Below are 22,338 nucleotides of genomic sequence, written 5' to 3' on the forward strand. Positions count from 1 at the left end.
AACAGCAGTATGGTACAAGCCAGACAATCTGTTTCAGTGACGTTGGTTGTGAAATCGGTATCGGTCGTGACACTGACAGAACTCGCCAGCTGTCCTGGTAGCGTGGTGGGATCTTTCATGTTCATTTGAGCTTGCAGTCGGAGCCTCGCATTGACATCTCATCTAAGACTCCCTGAGCACTGCTTTGAGGTCCCAGCCTAGTCCGCATTTGAGGTAAAGGCAAAACACTGCAGATGCTGGAATCTGAAACAAAAACAGAAAATGTTGAAAAATCTCAGGTCATAGAAACCCTACAGTGCAGAAGGCGGCCATTTGGCCCATCAAGTCTGCACCGACCACAATTCCACCCAGGCCCTATTCCCGTAACCCCATGTATTTACCCTACCTAGCCCCCTGATACTAAGGGGCAATTTAGGATGGCCAATCCACCTAATCCGCACTTCTTTTGGACTGTGGGAGGAAACCGGAGCACAGGGAGAATCTGCAAACTCTACACAGACAGTGACCCAAACCGGGAATCGAACCTGGGTCCATGGCACTGTGAGGCAGCAGTGCTAACCACTGTGCCACCAAGAATCGTGCCATCAAGAACAGAGCTAATGTCTTAAATCATCTAGACGCTACAATCTTGAAAGGTCATCCAGACTCAAAATGTTGGCTCTATTCTCTCTCCGCAGAAGTTGGTGTTGGCCTATTCCTGATTTGTGTGATATTTTGACAAAAAAGACTGGTTCGCAAAGCACTTTAGAGAGCAGTTGTGTGTTGACTACATTGTTGTGGATCAGGTGCCATATCGGATGCCAGACTGGAAAAGGATGCCAGGCTTCCTTTCCAAAGTTGAGTTTTCTAGAAAATCCAACCCCACTGTTGCCTTAACCCCAACCTTGGAAGGGCCAGTTCTACTGTACCAATATGATATTTCCATCTCTGATTGACAAGCTGAGAAATGAATGGACTTGCCAAATTTATTTTGGCAACAGGCTGTGTAGCAAATGAAGAGAAAAGACATCCATTTCATCAGCAGCAAAAACATGAGTACCCACCATGGTGCACTGGACAAAATAAATGAAACCTGTGTGGATTTCACTGTGTCCAGCAGCCAAGCTGTGGAGAGGAAAGGCTCAAGATCAGTGCTGGCGAAAGCGACAGGACACAAAAGGTGGTACCAGCCTCCCTGGCCGACGAAAATTAAAGCCCAAGGTCATTTTCAAACATAAAAGCGTGCTGAAAATCAAGTTCCCTGCAGGAGTTTTTCTGCATGTCTATGACAGTAGTTGGAGTTTGGAGTGAAGTGAATCAAGAATCATAGCATGGACAACCCACTAGCCTATGCAAAGAATGCAGCTTATTAGTGTTCAGATCCCATATATCCAATAAGATCAAAATGGGCCTGCAAATAAACAGTACCCGCATAGCAGTTGTACCAGAGGGGTTTCGTCTGTAGTTCCACCATAGGATGTGTGTGTCAGCAAATCTTCAAGGGTTACTTTCACACTGAACAGAATAGATGGATGGTCGATGGAGGCAGAGCCTTCAGGAATTGGAAATATGTGTGCTGACCCTTGATGGTTTGTGTGGTTTCATCATCAAATTGTGGGATGGTATTAATGCACAAACTATCATAGCATTGCGTGAAAAATGCCTGAAACCCAAGACAATGGATGGAGAGGAAGATGATTTGTTGTAGAGAAATGATTCTGAAACTGATGGAGAACATGCCCCTGTCTACATCAACAGGGACGAAGTAGAAATGGTCAAATTTTTAGGTGTCCAGATTACCAACAACCTGCCCTGGTTCCCCCACGCTGACGCTATAGTTAAGAAAGCCCATCAATGCCTCTACTTTCTCGGAAGACTAAGGAAATTTGGCATGTCAGCTATGACTCTCACCAACTTTTACAGATGCACCATAGAAAGCATTCTTTCTGGTTGTATCACAGCTTGGTATGGCTCCTGCTCTGCCCAAGACTGCAAGGAACTACAAAAGATTGTGAATGTAGTCTAATCCATCATGCAAACCAGCCTCCTGTGCATTGATTCTGTCTACATTTCCCGCTGCCTTGGAAAAGCAGCCAGCATAATTAAAGACCCCACGCACCCTGGACATTCTCTTTTCCACCTTCTCCCATTGGGGAAAAAGATACAAAAGTCTGAGGTCACGTCCCAACCTACTCAAGAACAGCTTCTTCCCTGCTGCCATCAGACGTTTGAATGGACCTACCTTATATTAAGTTGATCTTTCTCTACACACTAGCCATGACTGTAACATTACATTCTGCACTCTCCCCTTTCCTTCTCTTTGTATGGTATGCTTCGTATAGCGCATAAGAAACAGTACTTTTCACTTTATGCAAATACATGTGACAATAATAAAGAAAGTACCAAATCTGATCCATAGTGGGATCTTTATGATGATGCTCTAGGAGTCAGAGTGACTCTGAATAAATTCGATGAACTCTTTGCGCCTGATGCCAAAGACATTGAATTTTGGCGGGTCATCAACACAATGAATTTGGTGGCTTTTCAGACATTTTGGTTGTGATTAAAGGGATGCCTGGAGAATTAATTCACTCAACCTAATGTCTCAAATTGATCAAACTTGAATTATTGGTGTTTATTTTTGCATTTCAAAATGGCACCCACCTATAACCAGATTAGGAGCGGCAAAATAGTTAGCACTGTTACCTCTCAGTGCCAGGGACCCGGGTTCAATTCCCGGCTTGGGTCACTGTCTATGCAGAGTTTGCACGTTCTCCCTGTGTCTGCGCGGGTTTCCTCCAGGTGCTCCAATACCCTCCCGCACTCCAAAGATGTGCAGGTTAGATGGATTGGCCATGATCAGCGCACAGGGTTACAGGGATTGGGCAGGGGAGTAGGCTGAGGTAGAGTGCTCTTTCGCAGGGTTGATGCTGATTCAATGGGCTGAATGGCCTCCTTCTGCTCTGTAGGGATTCCATGAGTTCAGATTTATACTTGATGTACAGGTCGACTCCCAAGCTGTAAAGATTTTTCAAGCCTTCAAAGATTGACCTATATGCCATGACCTACAGCATGTTGCATTTTTATCACCCAAATACATTCTCAGTTGCAACTTGCAACATGTTGGCCCCCTAAAGGTCACTCTGGTGAAAGCAGCAGTTTTAAGATTAACAAAAATGTTGGACCGACCCATAACTTTAAGTAGCAGTCCCCTTTGGCCTAGGCAGTCCCCTTTATGTTTGATCGCTACTCTCCATTAGAAATGATTAAATCTGTGCTTTAGTCTATATGTTCCTTGCTTTTACATGCATATCACCTGGGTGTGTAGTATATAGATCATAGAATCCTACAATGCAAAAGGTGGCCGTTTGGCCCATCAAGTCTGTACTGTACAATCCCACCCAGGCCCTATTCCCGCAACCCCACATATTTGTCCTTGCTAGTCCCCCAACACTGGGGTCAATTTAGCATGGCAAATCCACCTAACCCGCACATCTTTGAGCTGTGGGAGGAAACCAGAGCACCCAGAGGAAACCCATGCAGACACGGCGGGAATGTGCAGACAGTGACCCAAGCCGGGTATCGAACTTGGGTACCTGGCGCTGTGAGGCAACAGTGCTAACCACTGTGCCATCGTACTGCCCAATGTCAAATTTTAGTCCACATAGCTGGGGCAATGTACTAGTAAAGAACTTAATGCTTTTTTTACATTAATGGTTCTGTTTAAACATCAAAATTCCTGCATTTTAAAATATGCTAATCCCATTTGTCTGCAAATTGAAAGCTAGTTGCAAAACAGCATTATTCTTGGTTATCACATCCCTTCGCATTGTCAGATTGTTTGAAAGTTTGCAACCCTCTCCGTGTTGCGTGGAATGTACTTTTTAATCTTCCCCTCTGATATTACACCCATCCTTACTGTAACAAATAGCTCAGGGATTTGCAACAGCCAGTCCTTGTGACCGCAGTCAGGTTGTAAAGGTCAGCTTGATTGGAGGGTTAGTTGGGTGGCCGGACGGCATTGGGTGGGTGCTGGGGGGACAGAGGTCAGTGGGCTGGTCAGGTTGGACTGGATGGGAACTTGGTGGGGTGCGGGGGATCAGGGAGTGCCAGTTGTGTAGCTACCCAGCAGTTAAGACTCAGATTTGTCCATCCAAAATTTCCTGAGTAACTACCCAGCTCAGTAAGTCAGAACTTTGTGAAGTATCCGACTCTTTAACTGAAGAGTTGCATATTTTTTCAGGGGGTCCGGGGGCACAAGGGGATTGCCCATTAGAGGTTCAGACTTTCCAGGCAGTTCCCACAGAGCCAGAGCATTGGGGCATCTGCAGGGACTCCTGTGGAGGAGGGAGAGTGCGTCTGGTCAACACCGATGCTGAGACCAGACCTACCATTATTTATTGCCAAACACCATTCTTGTTCTGGTGTTTGAGTGGGAGTATTGCAGTGTTCTATTTTGAATAATTTGAATATCATTAATGCATGATTTTCTTTCGGTAGCTGGACATGACTTGAGATTCTAGAATTTTCCTATTCACAAGCCCACTACTTGGTATGACCATCCTGGAAATGAGTGTGGATATGTCGCGACGAGTTTGTCTCCAGAGTTTAATTCTTACTGTAACAGCTTTGTTTAAGGCTTATTAATCCCTGAATTCCCTCCCTAAACTTCTCCAACCTGAAGGAATGACGGGAAACATCATTAGTTGAAATCTTTCTTTATGGCGGAAATCTCCTCTCCGCTTTGAGGAATTTTTATTGACTGTTTTGGCCCAAAGCATTTTCAACTTACGAAAGCACGAGTTTGGGGGCAATTTTCTACTTTGGCACAAAATAAATGCTTCCGTCACTGAAGAGTGTTCTGGGTTTCCAGCCGCTAAATCCGGGAATGAAAAGCACACAGAGTCCCTGTGGAGTACTGCGCGACAGTGCTAGGTCCGAGGGCCGTTGGAAAGAGGTCCCCTTTGGGAGCAGGTGTATTTATCTTGCCGAGTCGGCGCTTCCACGCTGCAGAGTTCTCTCTGCGAAAGCCCGCTGGCGTTGAGGATGTGAATGGACAAACAGCATGACTGCTGGTTGAACCTGAACCCGACCTTGACACACTTTGGGTGGTTGTGACTGAATGTTACAGCAGTGACGCGCAGTTTAAGTACAAAAGCTTGTTTGTGTGTGTTTTTTCTCTCCCCCCCCCCCCCAAGTACTTTGCTGACATTCGTGAAGGGCTCCTTTGTTTAACTGTGTGATCCTTACTCTGCCCAGACTCCCCCTACTGTGCAGACACAACCCTTACTCCAGAGCATTGCAGATCTGTACTTCGATTTGATTTGATTTATTATTGTCACATGTATTAGTATACAGTGAAAGGTTTATTGTGAGCTAGGCAGACAAAGCATACTATTCATAGAGAAGGAAAGGAGAGAGTGCAGAATGTAGTGTTACAGTCACAGCTAGGGTGTAGAGAAAGATCAACTTAATGCAAGGTAGGTCCATTCAAAAGTCTGACAGCAGCAGGGAAGAGTTGGCGGGTACGTGACCTCAGGCTTTTGTATCTTTTTCCCAACAGAAGAAGGTGGAAGAGAATATATTTGATTTGATTTATTGTTGTCACATGTTGTAGTGTACAGTGAAAAGTATTGTTTCTTACATATTATACAGACAAAACATACCGTACAAAGAGAAGGTAATGAGAGAGTGCAGAATGTAGTGTTACAGTTATAGGATGTAGAAAAAGATCAACTTAATACGAGGTAAATCCATTCAAACATCTGTCAGCAGCAGGGAAGAAGCTGTTCTTGAGTCAGTTGGTATGTGTCCTCAGACTTCTGTATCTTTTTCCTGATGGAAGAAGGTGGAAGAGAGAATGTCCGGGGTGCGTGGGGTCCTTGATTATGCTGGCTGCTTTTCCGAGACAGCGGGAAGTGTAGATAGAGTTAATGGATGGGAGGCTGGTTTGTGTGATGGATTGGACGACATTCATGACCTTTTGTAGCTTCTTGCTGTCTTGGACAGAGCAGGAGCCATACCAAGCTGTGATACAATCAGAAAGAATGCTTTCTATGGTGCATCTGTAAAAGTTAGTGAGAGTCATAGCTGACATGCCAGATTTTCTTAGTCTTTCAAGAAAGTGGAGACATTGGTGGGTTTTCTTAACTAATAGTGTCGGCATGGGGGGACCAAGGCCAGGTTGGTGGTGATCTGAACGCCTAAAAACTTGAAGCTCTTGACCATTTCTACTTCGCCCCCATTGATGTAGACAAGGGCATGTTCTCCACTATGCTTCCTGAAGTCGATGATTATCTCCTTCATTTTGTTGACACTGAGGGAGAGATTATTGTTGCTGCACCAGTTCACCAGATTCTCTATCTCATTCCTGTATGCCACTTCGTCATTGTTTGAGATCCGCAGGGAGTCGGGTTAGCTCAGCTGGCTGGATGGCTGACATATGATGCTGAGCGATGCCAACAGCGAGGGTTCGATTCCCCTACCTGCTGAGGTTATTTATGAAGGCCTCACCTTCTCAGCCTTGTCCCTCACCTGAGGTGTGGTGACCCTCAGGTTAAATCACCACCAGCGAGTTCTCCCCCCTCAAAGAGCAGTTTATGGTAACTTGGGCATATGGCGGCTTTACCTTTGCCTCAATCTCATAGCATGTCGAATATCTGAACTGGATTGGGAGCAGCTCTGCAGAAGGGACCAAGAATGATTTTATGAACCACACTGTTTCAAGAATTGAATATCATCTCATCACTAACAAAGCAGGGATGGCGGGCACATTCCTCCAATAAGCTTCATCAGCCAATTCCTTGTGGATGATGTAGCCCATTTTGCAGATGGGCTGCTAGTTACATAATACCATTCATGCTCTGAATTCCTGTAAAGAATTCAGAATGCCTGCCACTGAATGATTCATAGATTCATCAGTGCCTGGTTTAGGGATCTGTCCTTGGCCCCAACTCCATTCACGAAGGTGGCTTTTATCTCAGTACTTTTCTTGACATGGTGAGGTTAAAAAGTAAGGAATTAAGTTGGAGGGTGACAGCAAGTCATGAGAAACCTCCCATCAAGAAATGTTGTGGAGGAAACCTCTCCCAGTAACTCCGAATGTTTATCCTGTTATTCGGTGGAGCCACGTTGACAAGGACACCTCCAGGTTCAATCTTCCCCTCAACCACTGTTGGTTGAGCTAAACATTGATGCAAATTGGAGTGCCCCCGTTGTTCATCCTGAGTATAAGACATCAATATCTAGGACCCTTCCAGGAAGGGCAAGTCTGTGAACATTAATGAGAATGTGCAGCACAGGAACAGACCATTTGACCCAACTCATCTATGATGGTGTTTATGTGCCACACAAAATTCCTCACACCTTTCTTCATCTCAACCACAAAAGGTCATGAATGTAGCCCAACCCATCACGCAAACCAGCCTCCCATCCATTGACTCCGTCTACACTTCCCACTGCCTCGGAAAAGCAGCCAGCATAATTAAGGGTCCCACGCACCCTGGACATTCTCTCTTCCACCTTTTTCTGTTGGGAAAAAGATACAAAAGTCTGAGGTCACGTGCCAGCTGACTCAAGAACAGCTTCTTCTCTGCTGCTGTCAGACTTTTGAATGGACCTACCTCGCATTAAGTTGATCTTCCTCTACACCCTAGCTGTGACTGTAATACTACATTCTGCACACTCTCCCTTCCTTTTCTACTAACGTATGTTTTGTCTGTACAGTGTACAAAAAAAATACTTTTCACTATATGCTAATCCATGTGAATAATAAATCAAATCAAAATCATTCTATCAACAAAGTCCTCCGTCATATGCTTTATCTAGTTTCCCTTCACAGTATCAATGCTATTCAACTCTGCTGTTCCCTGAGGGGTCTTATCACTATTTTCACTTTTTGTCTTTTTTATACTTTTCTCATTATTCATTCAGAATCCCTCCTTTCTATCAATATAGAATCACTACAGTGCAGAAGGAGGCCATTTGGCCCATCAAGCCTGTAATGACAACAATCCCAGCCAGGCCCTATCCACTTAACCCCATGCATTTACCCAACTAATCCCCCTGACACTAAGGGGAACTTTAGCATGGCCAATCAACCTAACCCGCACATCTTTGGTCTGTGGGAAGAAACCAGAGGAAACCCATGTAGACACAGGGAGCATTTGCAGACTCTACACAGTCACCCGAGGCAGGAATTGAACCTGGGTCCCTGGCGCTATGAGGCAGCAGTGCTAACCACTGTGCCACTGTGCCGTCCCATTCACCCCCTTTCGCCTCTCCACTCTGACTCTCTGCCCCAGCCCTTCAGTACTCAATCTTCCTGCTCTCTTGCTATCATTCCAGGCTTGACTCCCTCCTAGATATATCTGCAACTTTCCTTTGTTCTTCTTGCAACATCCACTGAAGGGCTTAACGTGGCACTTGGCACTGGCCTATTATGAACAGCAACTTTCAAAAATCCCAGCACTCTAAGCCTTCGCCCCTCTCTGTGCCACACATCTCTGCAGGTACTGATTTGCACAACTCTCTGATATATCTGCACTCATCCCATTCCGGGCCCCTGAACATCCATGATTTTAATCACTTCACCATTGGTGGCCATGCCTTCAACTGCCTAGGCCCCAAGCTCTGGATTTTCCTCTTGTTTCCTCCTCTGAGACACTCTAGTATCTTGATCTATGGGTTGGGGTGATATTTTGCTTATTAATGCTCTTGTGAAGCATTTATGATTTTTTTTCACATTAAAAGCGCTATATAAATATAAGGCGTTGTTGTGGTAGTGAGTTGCGTATTGCAAGGTGGATCAACCTTGTATTATGTTGGTCTCTGTCTTCACCCTATCTGTAACTGCAACACCACATTCTGTAGCCTCTCCTTTCCTTCTCCCCTCGGTACGCTACCACTACACTGGCTGTATAGCACAAGAAACAATATTTTTCACTGTATCCCAATACGTGTGACAATAAATCACATCAATCTGTGGTATTCTCTGTTGGGATTAACTTGTGAGTAATGTGCATTATGTGTGAGGTTCATCAATCCCTGGTCTTGTGGCGCAGTGGGTTAGTACTGAGCCAGAAGCTCCGGGTTCGAGTCCCACCCCAGGACTTGATGACTAAGGAAGGTGCATTCGTAATGTGGTTAAATAGGTTGAGTATTATCCTGCAAACCTCTTCTAACACATGCAAATGGCTGGCGGGATTTGATTTATTATTGTCACATGTATTAGTATACAGTGAAAAGTATTGTTTCTTGCATATTATACAAACAAAGCATACCGTTCATAGAGAAGGGAAGAAGAGAGTGTAGAATGTTGTGTTACAGTCATAGCTAGGGTGTAGAGAAAGATCAACTTAATACAAGGTAGGTCCATTTGAACGTCTGACAGCAGCAGGGAAGAAGCTGTTCTTGAGTCAGTTGGTACGTGGACCTCAGACTTTTGTATCTTTTTCCCGATAGAAAAGGTGGAAGAGAGAATGTCTGGGGTGCGTGGGGTCCTTAATTATACTGGTTGCGTTTCCAAGGCAGTGGGAAGTGTAGACATGTCAGTGGATGGGAGGCTGGTTTGCATGATGAACAGTTCTCAACACTTTGTAGTTTTTTGTGGCCTTGGGCAGAGCAGGAGCCCATACCAAGCTGTGGTACAACCAGGAAGAATGCTTTCTATGATGCATCTGTAAAAGTTGGTGAGGGTCATTGTTGACATGCCAAATTTCCTTAGCCTCCTGAGAAAGTAGAGGCATGGGTGGGCTTTCTTAACTATAGCATTGGCGTGGAGGGACCAGGACAGGTTGTTTGTGATCTGGATACTCAGAAACCTGAAGCTCTCGACCATTTCATTTTATCCCTGTTGATGTAGACAGGGACATATGCTCCACTGCACTATCTCATTTGTTTTGTTGACATAGAGGGAGAGATTATTGTTGTTGTATCAGTTCACCAGATTCTTTATCTCTTTTTCTGTACTCTGTCTTGCCATTGTTTGGGATCCGACCCACTACGTTGGTGTCACCAGCAGATTTGAAAGTGGAGTAGGAGGGGAGTTTGGCCACACAGTCATAGGTCTGTAAGGAGCTGAGGACGCAGCCTTGTGAGCCACCAGTGTTGAGGATGATCGTGGAAGAGGTGTTGCTACCTATCCTTACTGATTACAGTCTATGGATTAGGAAGTGCAGAATCCAGTCGCAGAGGTGGAACTGAGCCCGGAGATGAGTTTTGTCGGAATAACGAACTGTGGTCAATAAATAGGAGTCTGACATAGGTGTCTTTGTTATCCAGATGTTCCAGGGTTGGGTGTAGGACCAGGAAGAGGGCATCTGCTGTGGACCTGTTGTGAACTGTAGTGATTCTAGGCAATCTGGGAGTCTGGAATTGGGTCATGACTAACCTTTCGAAGGACTTCATAATGATGGATGTCAGAGCCACCGGGTGATAGTCATTAAGGCAGGCTGCCTGGCTTTTCCTTGGTACAGGGATGATGGTTGTTTTCTTGAAGCAGATAAAATAGGAGAGATTTCTGGTCAGCCAACTAGAATAAGAGTGAAGGCCCCCAAGCCATAAGGTCCTGGCAACAGATTAGTGACCTGTTCCAGGAAAAGCCTTGCTATTTGAACAGATGAAAGTCTGCCTTGTGCACCACTGAGTTCAGGAAGGCAAACAACATCAAACCTCGTATCTGTTCCCAAGTGAGGTGATGTAATTGCAGAGATCAATGAACCAGAACTGAGATTAGCTAGTTTGGAACAATTGACAATAACTTGTATTTATATAGCACCTTTAAGGTACTGAACTATGCCAAGGCGCAGTTATTAAATAAACAGTGATGTGGTGCCACAATAATGCCAATCTGGGACCGGTGAAAGATAGGTTTTAAGATGGATCTTAAAGGAGGAAAGAGTGAATTTTGGAATTGAGTGTATTAGCAGCTAAAGACACTGACCATTAATGATGGGAAGAAAGGAAAGTGGGGATCCACAAGATGCCAGGATTTGGGGAATGCTGAGACCATGGAGGATTGTAGGGCAGGCTGAGGTTACAGGATAGGAAGGGAGTTTTTTCATTTATTAGTGTCACAAGTAGGTTTACATTTATACTGCAATGGAGTTACCATAAAAACCCCTAGTCAGCACACTCTGGTGTCTGTTCAGGCACATTGAGGGAGAATTTAGCATGGCCAATCCACCTAACCAGCACATCTTTCAGACTATGGGAGGAAACCCATGGAGAGAACATACAAACTCTGAACGGACAGTGACCCAAGCCGGGAATTGAACCAGGGTCCCTGGCACTGTGAGGCAGCAGTGCTAACCACTGTGCCACCCATCAAATTTGTCCACAAAGCTAAGAGTTTTAATTTGAGGCATTGCTGGACTGAGACCCAAGGTGGACGAGAGATCAAACCTGGGGTGGACCTGTGTCTGTCTGAGTCAGTAATCAGGTTCTGAAGTTGTAACATTTATTAATTGGTACTATTGTTGTGTTGGAGGTATAGTGCACAGAAGCTAGCCTGAATGATTCATCTGGCAATCATTTAGTTTTCCTCCACTCTAATCCTACCTCCAAGGGGACGCGAATCACTTTCAAACAAGGATCGGACATTGAGCAACACTGTCATGAGTCTGCCACAGGACACAGTGCATCGGCGTACTGACAGGAGGAAGATGTGGTGCTGTTGTGGCATTGCTGCATAGTCCAATCTGTGGCACAGCTCTGCGAAAAAAAAATCAAACTCCCCTCCCCTGTCACTCTCCACACTGTGTTATTGGACCTTCTGCATCCAGCCCGGAGGGAGGGCAGTGTCTTGGATTTAATGGCACCTCAATCACTCCGAGATACTGTCTGGAGCCAACAATCTAGATTTCTAGATTTTGTGTTCGAGTGTCTGGCGCAGGTCTTGAAGCCACAATCTACCCACTCAGAATCATAGAATGCCTACTTGCAGAAGGAGGCCATTCGGACCATCAAATCTGTGCTGACCACAAGCTCATCCAGGCCTAATCCCCATAACAACAAGTATTTACCTTGGCTAGTCCGCCTGACACTAAGGGGCAATTTAGCATGACCAATCCACCTAACACATGCATCTTTGGACTGTGGGAGGAAACCGGAGCACCCGGAGGAAACCTACGCAGACACGGGGAGATCCTGGAAGCCCCATATAGACAGTGACCCGAGGCTGGAATTGAACCCGGGTCCCCGATGCTGTGAGGCAGCAGTGCTAATCACCGCGCCGAAGGAAGAGTGTTGCCCATTGAGCTGCGGCCAAAGACCTAAATACTGTTGAGCTTTCTGAAGTTGATGAGAATTGCACACCAGTCAGTTGATCTTGCACCCTCCCCATTGGCATTCCTAACTTCACCTGTCTATATGACAGCGCTCAAAGCCTTGAGCTGTAATTGTAGCACATGACACTTCCAAATGGTCCGACTACGATATTTAGTTCCTTACATGGTCAGTTTTGTGACTATCAGTCCTGGGGATTTTGGGGTACAATCATTATTTCATCATCATGTGGGGTGGCACAGTGGTTAGCACCACTGCCTCATAGCTCCAGGACCCCAGGTTCGATTCCCGACTTTGTGTGGAGTTTGCACATTCTCCCCATGTCTGCGTGGGTTTCCTCCGGGTGCTCCGGTTTCCTCCCACAGTCTGAAAGACGTGCTGGTTAGGTGCATTGGCCGTGCTAAATTCTCCCTCAGTGTACCCGAAGAGACGCCGGCGTATGGCAACTAGGGGATTTTCACAATAACTTCATTATGATGTTAATGTAAGGCGACTTGTGACACTAATAAATAAACTTTAAGACTTCTCATTTCTGTGAAAAACGGGCTGTTGATTTACCCTGGCGTTTCTTCAATCACCCAACGCCCTTCACCTCTTTGGTTCCTGCCAGTCGTGGTGGCATTGGTTCAAGTTAGTTTGAAAAGGGGATCCTTTCCGGGAGCTGTGGGGTGTGACAGGTGCCTGGTTTTGTCAGATGTGGCAATGGCAGTGATTTGCCCATTGAACTGCTTCAAGCTCTTTATAAATAACTCCATGCTGTTGCTGCAGTCTGTGTGTTCGATATTCATCTGTGGGGGCAGGTTGTGTGAGCAATCAAATAGCCAGTTCCATTAACCAACGAGATGTAGAAGCTGTCATATTCTGTAATACCTTCTGTTCATGTGTCAAACTTTGTTTTTTAAATGTTAAAGGTTTAGTTTCAATGGGATTGCATGAAAAACACAGAGGATACTTCAGTTGCTGCTATTGCTTGTATGATGTGGAGATGCCGGCGTTGGACTGGGGTAAACACAGTAAGAAGTCTGACAACACCAGGTTTAAGTCCAACCGATTTATCTGATAGTAAACTCACAAACTTTCGAGGTTTCAGGTGACGAAGGGGCAAACCCCGAAAGCTTGTGAGTTTACTATCAAATAAATCAGTTGGACTTAAACCTGGTGTTGTCAGACTTCTCATATTGCTTGTATGAACATAATAACAACATGGGGATCAGGATGTAAGTGTTACGTTCGTGGCGTCTTGTCAGCCTTGCTCGTCATAGAATCAGCAATGAAGAAATAGGAATGAACGCTTGCACAAACTCTCAACAGAAACTATTTCACCCAGTGCCACAGCTTTGCAATGGTAGTTCGAGTTATTTAAGATCCCGCAGAGCACTGTGTAATGTATGCTAGAACACACTAGAGCGATAATAGGATGATCATTAAGAAAATTAGTTTTATTTTATTCATTAATGCCATGTGGACATGGCTGATGAGACCGGTATTTATTACCCATCCCAAGTTGCCCTTGAGAAGGTGGTTGTGAGTTGCCTTCCTGAATTACTGCAGTCCATGTGCTGTGGGTTGACCCACAATGCTGTTAAGGAGAGAGTTCCAGGCGTTTGACCCAGTTGTAATGAAGGAACAGTGATACATTTCCAAATCAGGATGGTGAGTGGTTTGGAGGAGAACTTTCCGGTGGTGGTATTCCCAGGTATCTGCTGCCCTTATCCTTCTAGATGGTAAAGGTGGTAGGTTTGGAAGGTGCTACCGCAGCAACCTTGGTGAGTTCCTCTAGGTCATCTTGTAGATGGTACACATGGCCACTGCTGTGCGTCAGTGGTGGCCATGTAAATATTTCTGGATGGGGTGCCAATGTATGTTGTATAAGGAGGGAGCGGCCCATACGTAGTGGGTTGGGAATTGCTAAGATGTGAGCTCCCAATCTCAGCCCCACAATCAAAGGGTCTTAGACACGCTTCATTCACTGCCAATTTAGGTGATTAATTACTGAGAAAGGTGGCTCCATATAACCCCAGCCAGAATAGAGATAATTGAGTCTCAATCATTGAGTCCCAATGGTTGTGTACTGGCCTGCCACCAATCCCAGCCAGAATGATGACAAATACTTTATATCCCCCACAGTAATTGGCTGGGATGGAGTTTATACACAGAATTTGCATTGTACAGCTGTCCTCTTGATGCATTTGGCTGGAGCAATTGCCCTGCTTCACGTTGCTGTAGTTTCACTTCTGAGTTATTTTTACTGTAGGTAATTTAAAATCGGCTCTGTAAATTGCTGTGATGTGTTATTGGAATCAGACTGTTTGGTGTAAAATAGTCTGTTTGCTTTAAGTCGTGCCCTGTCTGCAGCTCATTGGCCGGTCAGTGATAGAAGCAGTCACTGGAGATGTATTGGAAGAAGCATCAGAGAGGTGACTCTGTCCCCTGAGAGATGCTGCACGGTGTCTGGCAAACACAAAGAGGGGAAAGAGAGAGAACCACTAACTTAGCAATGTGCGCACAACTTAGACTCAGCAATCTTCAGCAATCCAAGGCCATTTAGTGGATATTTTTGGGTGTAATATTTTGAAAAGATTTCTAGATGTGGTCTCCAGCAGGAATCGCGGGTGTGGTTCCCGCTGGGATGACCAGTGCGATTCCCATTGCTATCCACTCACACTTGGACAGTTGCTTGGAGGTTGGGGTGATTTGTACAGTGAGAGATGTGTGGGTCCTAAAGACACTGGCAAGTGCGGCTCCTCATGCCCTGATCTCAAGATAACGTCACAGAACTCTAATTCCACCCACCCCCCCGCCTTTCCACCCCACCAATAACTGGAATCAACCACCACCCCACCACCCCAAATGTGAGCAACACCCTGCTTGTGGGGTCATTAGAGGCCCTTCCCCCACCATGTCCCTGACCACTAGGGGGTCTAATGGCCTCCCACCACTCCTTCCCCCCCACTCCGTTTGTGGAGACTAGTAGCGATTGTCGCCTGTCTCACCTTGCACTGGGGGGGTGGGTGAATTCTGGGAACCAGGTGAGTCCGGCTTGAGACAGCTCCTACATATTTCAATATGCTATTCTGGTTCTGACCCAAGGGGGGAGTTCTCGCTGGCTCAGTTAACATCACGGACCCTCTTATCTCCAGCCATCGTGGGATTTGCTTGTGTGCAAGCAAGGCTGGAGAGTCTCTCCCTCAGTCTGTTTGAGGAGTAAAAAAACTGACATAGAATTCCTGCAATGCAGAAGGAGACCATTCAGCCCATCGAGTCTGCATTGACAATCCCACCCAGGCCCCATCCCTGTAACCCCACATATTTACCCTGCTAATCTCTTTACACTAAGGGGCAATTTAGCACGGCCAATCCACGTAAATCACACATCTTTGGACTGTGGGAGGAAACTGGAGCACCCAGACAAATCCCATACAGACATGGGGAGAATGTGCAAACTCCACACAGACAGTGACCCGAGTCCGGAATCGAACCTGGGTCCCTGAGGCAGCAGTGCTGACCACGGTGCCACACGACCAAAGTGTTTGGAAATAGATGTGTTCCTTCCCTGCCCCCCCATGGAAGCTTGGCATAATCTGCTCTGTAAGAAGTCTCACAACACCAGGTTAAAGTCCAACGGGTTTATTTGGTAGCACAAGCCTTTCGGAGCACTGCTCCTTCATCAGGGAGTTCCATTCACCATTAGGGCGTATATAGACACAAAGTCAATTTACAAAATAATGGTTGGAATGCGCATCTTTACAAGTAATCAAGTCTTAAAGGAACAGACAATGTGAGTGGAGAGAGGGTTAAGCACAAGTTAAAGAGATGTGTATTGTCTCCAGACAGGGCAGTTAGTGAGATTTTGCAAGCCCAGGCAAGTCGTGGGGGTTACAGATTGTGTGACATGAACCCAAGATTCCAGATGAGGTTGTCCTCATGTGTGCGGAACTTGGCTATCAGTCTCTGCTCAGCGACTCTGCGCTGTCGTGTGTTCTGCTCTAATCTGCCCTAGACGTGGATATGCTGGTGTTGGACTAGGGTAGACACAGTAAGAAGTCTCCAACACCAGGTTAAAGTAGCAAAAGCCACTAGCTTTCAGAGCGCTGCTCCTTCGTCAGGTGAGTGGGAGTTCTGATCACAAACAGGGTATATAAAGACACAAACTCAGTTTACATGAATAATGATGGAATGCGAGTCTTTAAAGCTAATTAAGTTTTAAATGTACAGACAGTGTGAGTGGCTTGCTCTTTGCCCGACCCTGTCCCACTGCAGAACCGGCTGTGGTATCACAGGCCTGGCTGCTGCTGGTATCTCCTCCTGACAGGCTATCCCCCTCTACAGTATCCAAAACTGTATACCTGTTTGAAAGGGGAATAGGCACAGGAGATTCCTGCCTTACCCGCCTGCCTCTCTTGGCAGTCACCCATCTACCTGTCTGAACCTATGTTGTGACAACCTCCCTGTAACTAGTGTCTATCACACTCTGCCTCCTGTATGCTTCGCAGTACGTCCACCTGCCACTCTAACCAAACAATGTGCTCTGTGAGGAGCTGCAATTGGACACACTTCCTGCAGACAAAGTTGTCAGGGAGATTAGATTGCTTCCTAATTGCCCACATCTGGCAGGAGGAGCATGCCACTGCTCTAGGTGCCATATCGCCCTTATACAGATAGAAGGATAAAAGAATCTCAACTCTCCTGTCCCTTGCTTGTGGTCCTTCTGCCGACTTTTGTTTTGGTTAGAGGAGGAGGTAGGGAGGGAAACAGTGAAGTTTGGGCTTTGATAGCTTTGTTATTCCTGTGATGCTGTGTTGCTTTGTAACTAACCATGGCCGTCACCTGTGGGCTGTCTTTTTCTCTTTCTTTCACGTAGCCTTTTCTGGAAAACTCAATAGGTTCCCAACGTTTGACGGGGAACTCAAGGAGCTCTGCACAAGCGCCGTCAGTGCAAACACCACAAAGGCAACTCTGTACTCACTGAATGTGTGGCGATACTGGTGTGTGACGAGGGAGCTAAAGCAATACATGGACATTACAAAGGTAGGTCATCTGGATACAGTAACATGGGAGTGTACCAAATCGAAAGAGACCATTCGGCCCAGCCAGCCTGTACTGATGTTTATGCTGCGCGCACGTTTCATCTCAGCTTTTTGGCACGTCCTTCAATTCCTTTTTCTTTCATGTGTTTATCCCAATTCCCTTTAAAGGCATGTTTCTACAGTGAGTAGTTGTAGACATGGGGCACAATTTTTCCAGCCCGCTGCACTGCTCAGGTAGTGCAATGGGCCAGGAAATGTCAGTGAGATGGAAGCAAATGAGATTCGGGACGCCGGTCGCAATCTTCCTGGTCCAGTCCTCCTGCCGGGGAACAGTGCGAGGTTGATTACAATATTCAGAAGCTGCTCTGCATCTATTTAATTGGACTCAATTGTCCAGGCTCACTAATGTTTCTGATCCCACCAGTGGAGATCCACAACAGTGGGGATCACATACAGTCCCCAGCAACAGGGACCGGGCGTGATGGGCTCACTGGTGGGACCAGAGACCATTGAGGTCCTCCAAGAGGTCTGGGGAGGTTACCTTGGGCAGTGCCTGCCTGGTGCCCTGCCACTGCCCCTGGGCATCCTGGAGGTGCCAGCCTGGCATGCTGGCAGTGCCTAGCGAGCACCGGGCAATGCAGGCAGGGGGGGCTGTGCTGGTGGGACCAGTCGGGGCGAGCCAAATGGGGTTGAGGGTAGGTAGAAGGGGAGGGACTGGCAGTAACCCCGCATCGGGGGCTAGTGGGCGGCCATTGGGGATTAGGGTGGGAGGGAGGTTATAGCTGGGGTTTGGAGGTTGGGTTTGGCCATGAGGGATGGGGGGGTAGGTTGGGGCTGGTAATCTGTGGGGGTGGGGGGGGGGGTGGTTCTTGTCAAGCAATAGTATACAGGGAGATTGGCGCATGTGCAATGGCGCACTCAGCTCGCTGGTGCCGGTCTCTCGGGTGGGATTAGCCTCCCCCTCCCCCAGGTGGGTTAGAGAGGAACTTCCATTCATTTGGATCTTTCCTTTTCTTCATGTGGTTGAATTGTAGAAGGGGGCGGATGAGGAGGAACTGGCATTGAATGGTGGAAATGTGAAACCCTCTAGCACAAGGAGTGGCTGAGGCGAATAACGTAGGTGTTTTTTAAGGGAAGCTTGGCAAATATGTGAATCACAGAATTGTTACAGTGCAGATGGAGGCCCTTCATGTCTGCACTGGCTCTCCAAACGAGCGTTGTGGCTTTGTGCCATTCCCCCGCCTTTTCCCCGTACCCTTGCCGATTATTCTATTCAATAATCTTCTGATGGCCTCTTGAATGCCTCGAGGGAGGAAAGAATGGAAGGTTAGATGAAGAAGGATGGAAGGAGGCTCACGGGTAGCATAAACATCAATGGAGGACCAATAGGATCGAATGACCTGTTTCCCTGTGTGTGTGTGTGTGTGTGTGTGTGTGTGTGTGTGTGTGTGTGTGTGTGTGTGTGTGTGTGTGTGTGGAGGGGGGAGGAACTGGGGGTTGTAGTTTGTGTTATTCAGTAAATTTGTGAATGTGGTGAAGCACGGCTGTTTTGGCTCCAGCCATCTTCACCTGGGGGCATGGCGTGTGGAGGCAAGTTGGACTCCCAGAGAGAGACAGGGAAGCTGTCGATTTCTGATGTTGCTAACTCTGGATCACATGAGCTTCCCATCTCCAACTGCCTGTCTCTGCTCGACTCAGAAAAAAAAGCGGAAGAGTGGCTGGCAGGAACTTTTAAATGCTTTTCTCCTGTGTCACTCACTGCCCAAAAAACTTTAACCTCCGGAGACTTCAGGATATTTCTGGAGGATTGGTGACCTCTTGCGTTGGCTGCAGCCTTGCTTTAGGAGGTTAAACTCATCCTACCCAGGGACAGCTCTATCATCCTCCTCCTCCCACTGTTGTTATGCAATGCATTCTGACTATTTATCCTTCACTGTGCAAAGATAAAGTTCTTTTCATGAATCCTAAATATCTTCTTCAATGCTGAATCTTAACCTTGAGGTGCCTGAAGTTGCTGTTTCGTGTTTACTTTCTCTGACGTTAAGTATCACATGTAAGTTTCAGAGTCCCCTCAGGGTCATTTCTTATCAGGTCAAGCCCAAGTGTCCCTCCTCCCAAAGGAAAAAAAACGCTGGAAGATCTCAGCGGGTCTGGCAGCATCTGTAAGGAGAGAGAAGAGCTGACGTTTCGAGTCCAGATGACCCTTTGTCAAAGCTATACCCTCCTCACTCCTGACTCTCATCACCAGCACCTTTAGGGCAATTAGGGATGGGCAATAAATGCTGGTCATTAATGCCCACATCCTGTAAATGAATTAAAGATCAATAACTCTTATTCATTGCCTGTTTATAGCAGCAATGCACAGGAGTACAGGGGGAAAAGGCAGGAGAATGGCACTGAGTCATAATGCTCCTTTGGAGAGCCAGTGCAGACGTGATGGGCCAGACGGCCTCCGTCGCTATAATAACTCCAAGAGACTGTATACGCCAGAGACTGTACAGGTTTGCCTTGAGCAAGGATACCTCACAGCTTTCGGTCTGACCCGTGGCAAATTGAAACCAACTGATAAGGCAATGCAGCCAATATCCCATTGCTTTGAGTTTCTCCAGCATTTTCTGTTTGTTTCAGATTCTCATACAGTGGTTAGCAGTGCTGGTTAGCAGTGCTGCCTCGCAGAGCCAGGGACCCGGGTTCAATGCTGGCCTCAGATCACTGTCTGTGTGGGGTTTACACATTCTCCTCGTGTCTGTGTGGGTTTCCTCCGGGTGCTCCAGTTTCCTCCTACAGTCCAAAGATGTGCGGTTAGGTTGATTGGCCTTGCTAAAATTGACCCTTAGAGTCAGGAGGACTAGCAGGGTAAAAAAACTGGAGTTATGGGGATAGAGCCTGGGTCGATTTGTGGCCGGTGCAGGCTCAATGGGCCAGATGACATCCTTCTGCACCGTAGGGTTCCATGAATTTGTAATCTATGAAATCTGCAGTATTTTGCTTCCATCACATCATCTTTGCTTACTGCAGCTGAGAAAGGAGATAACAAATCAGTTCTTCCCTTCAGCATTATCATATCATATTGGGATGGCACAGTGGCATGGCAGTTAACACTGCTGCCTCACAGCTCCAGGGACCTGGGTTTGATTCCTGGCTTGGGTCACTGTCTGTGTGGAGTTTGCACATTCTCCCCGTGTCTGCGTGGGTTTCCTCTGGGACCTCCGGTTTAAGAACATAAGAACATAAGAAATAGGAGCAGGAGTAGGCCATCCAGCCCTTCGAGCCTGCCCCGCCATTCAATAAGATCATGGCTGATCTGTCGCTGCTCAGTTCCACTTTCCCGCCCTCTCCCCATAACCCTTAATCCCCTCTCCTATCTCCCACAGTTCAAAGAAGTGCAGATTAGGTTGATTGGCCATGTGCCCTAGGGTGTATAGGATAGAGGGAATGGCGAGGTAAATGTGTGAGGTTGTGGAGATAGGGCCTGGGATGGGATGGTTTACAGTGGGCCTTCTGCACTGTAGGGTTTCTATGATTCTATGATGATTCTATCCCACACGAGGATAAATGGACCTTCTGTTTTCCAATATTCCCTTTATTTCCTGAGTCTCATTCTCACTGCCCTCGGCTGAGTTCACCGTTTGATGTAACCACCATTCTCCCACTGCCTGTAACCAGCTGTGAAAGCTGCACTGACAGATGTTTGAGAGTGGACCGGCCAGGTTGCAGCGAGCAGCAAACAAAAGAGGCTTAGGAGATAAAGACACAATCAGTCTAATGTACAAGAGCGAGCGATGGGTCGACCCGATGGCTCAGCGATTGTGGTTTGATCATCATTCTGAGCTGAACTAGAGAACAACTTAGGAATTAGGAGCAGAAATAAGCAGATTCAACCCTTCGAGTCTGCTCTGCCATTCAATTAGATCATGGCTGATCTCTCCTTGCCCTCAAATCCACCTCCCCACCTTTCCCCCGTATCCCTTTAATCCGGTTTTATCATAGATTCCCCAAAATGCAGAAGGAAGCCATTTAGCCCATCAAGTCTGTACCAACCACAATCCCACCCAGGCCCTATCCCCATAACCCCATACACTTACCCTAGCTAGTCCCCTGATACTAAGGGGCAATTTAGCATGGCCGATCTACCTAACCCGCACATTTTTAGACTGTGGAAGGAAACCGGAGCAACCGGAGGAAACCCGTGCAGACACGGGGAGAATGTGCGAACTCTACACAGACAGTGACCGAAGGTGGGATTTGAACCCGGGTCCCTGGCGCTGTGAGACAGCACTGCAAACCACTGTGCCACCATGTGGCGCTATGTATTAGAAATATATCTATCTCCTTGAAACCATTCAATGATTCAGACTCCACCACGCTATAGGGCAGCGAGTTCCACAAATTCACCACCCTCTGCGAGAAGTAGTTGCTCCTCATCTCAGCTTTAAATCTACCGTCTTGCAACCTCTATCTGTGACTGCTTATTCTAGATTGCCCCAAAGGAGGAAGCATTTGGTCTACATTCACTTTATCAATCTCTCTCATTATTTTGTTTACCTCGATCCGATCCCCTTCCTTTTGTCCTTCTAAACTCCAGCGGGTATAAGCTCAAACTGTTTCATCTCTCCTCATACATGGCGTCTCCTGCTCCATAATGAACTCTGTGACTTTATGCAAGGGCACTGGATTGGGGATTGGAAGGGACAGTGGGATTTGGTACTGTGGAGATGGAAGTACCCCCAGCTAATGGGAACGGGTGGAGATAGGGTGGCACAATGGCAAAGTGGTTGGCACTGCTGCCTCTCAGCGCCAGGGATCCAGGTTCAGTTCCGGCCTCTGGTGGCTCTCTGTGTGGAGCTTGCGCATTCTCCCCGTGCCTGCGTGGGTTTCCTCCGGGTGCTCCAGTTTCCTCCCACACTCCAAAGATGTGCGGGCTGGAGTGGATTGGCCAGGCTGAATTGTCCCTTAGTGTCCCAAGATGTGTAGGTTAGAGGGATTAGCGGGGTAAATACTTGGGGTTACGGTAAACAGGTCTGGGTGGGATTTCCCCTTAATGTCA

The 22,338-nt window shown here is 46.9% G+C and overlaps 1 protein-coding gene across 1 annotated transcript in view; it reads left to right on the plus strand.

Moving 5' to 3' along the window:
- Positions 1–22,338, plus strand: part of kiaa1958 (KIAA1958 ortholog) — a 104,152-nt gene that overhangs the window by 75,465 nt on the left and 6,349 nt on the right. Inside the window, exon 3 of the mRNA XM_080188437.1 lies at positions 17,126–17,292. Coding sequence (XP_080044563.1) covers positions 17,126–17,292 — 167 coding nt within the window. The remainder of the gene's footprint in view (positions 1–17,125; positions 17,293–22,338) is intronic.

The sequence above is a fragment of the Carcharhinus amblyrhynchos genome, chromosome 5, assembly GCF_965287045.1.
Source record: "Carcharhinus amblyrhynchos chromosome 5, sCarAmb.v2.hapA, whole genome shotgun sequence".
Taxonomy (NCBI): Eukaryota; Metazoa; Chordata; class Chondrichthyes; order Carcharhiniformes; family Carcharhinidae; genus Carcharhinus; species Carcharhinus amblyrhynchos.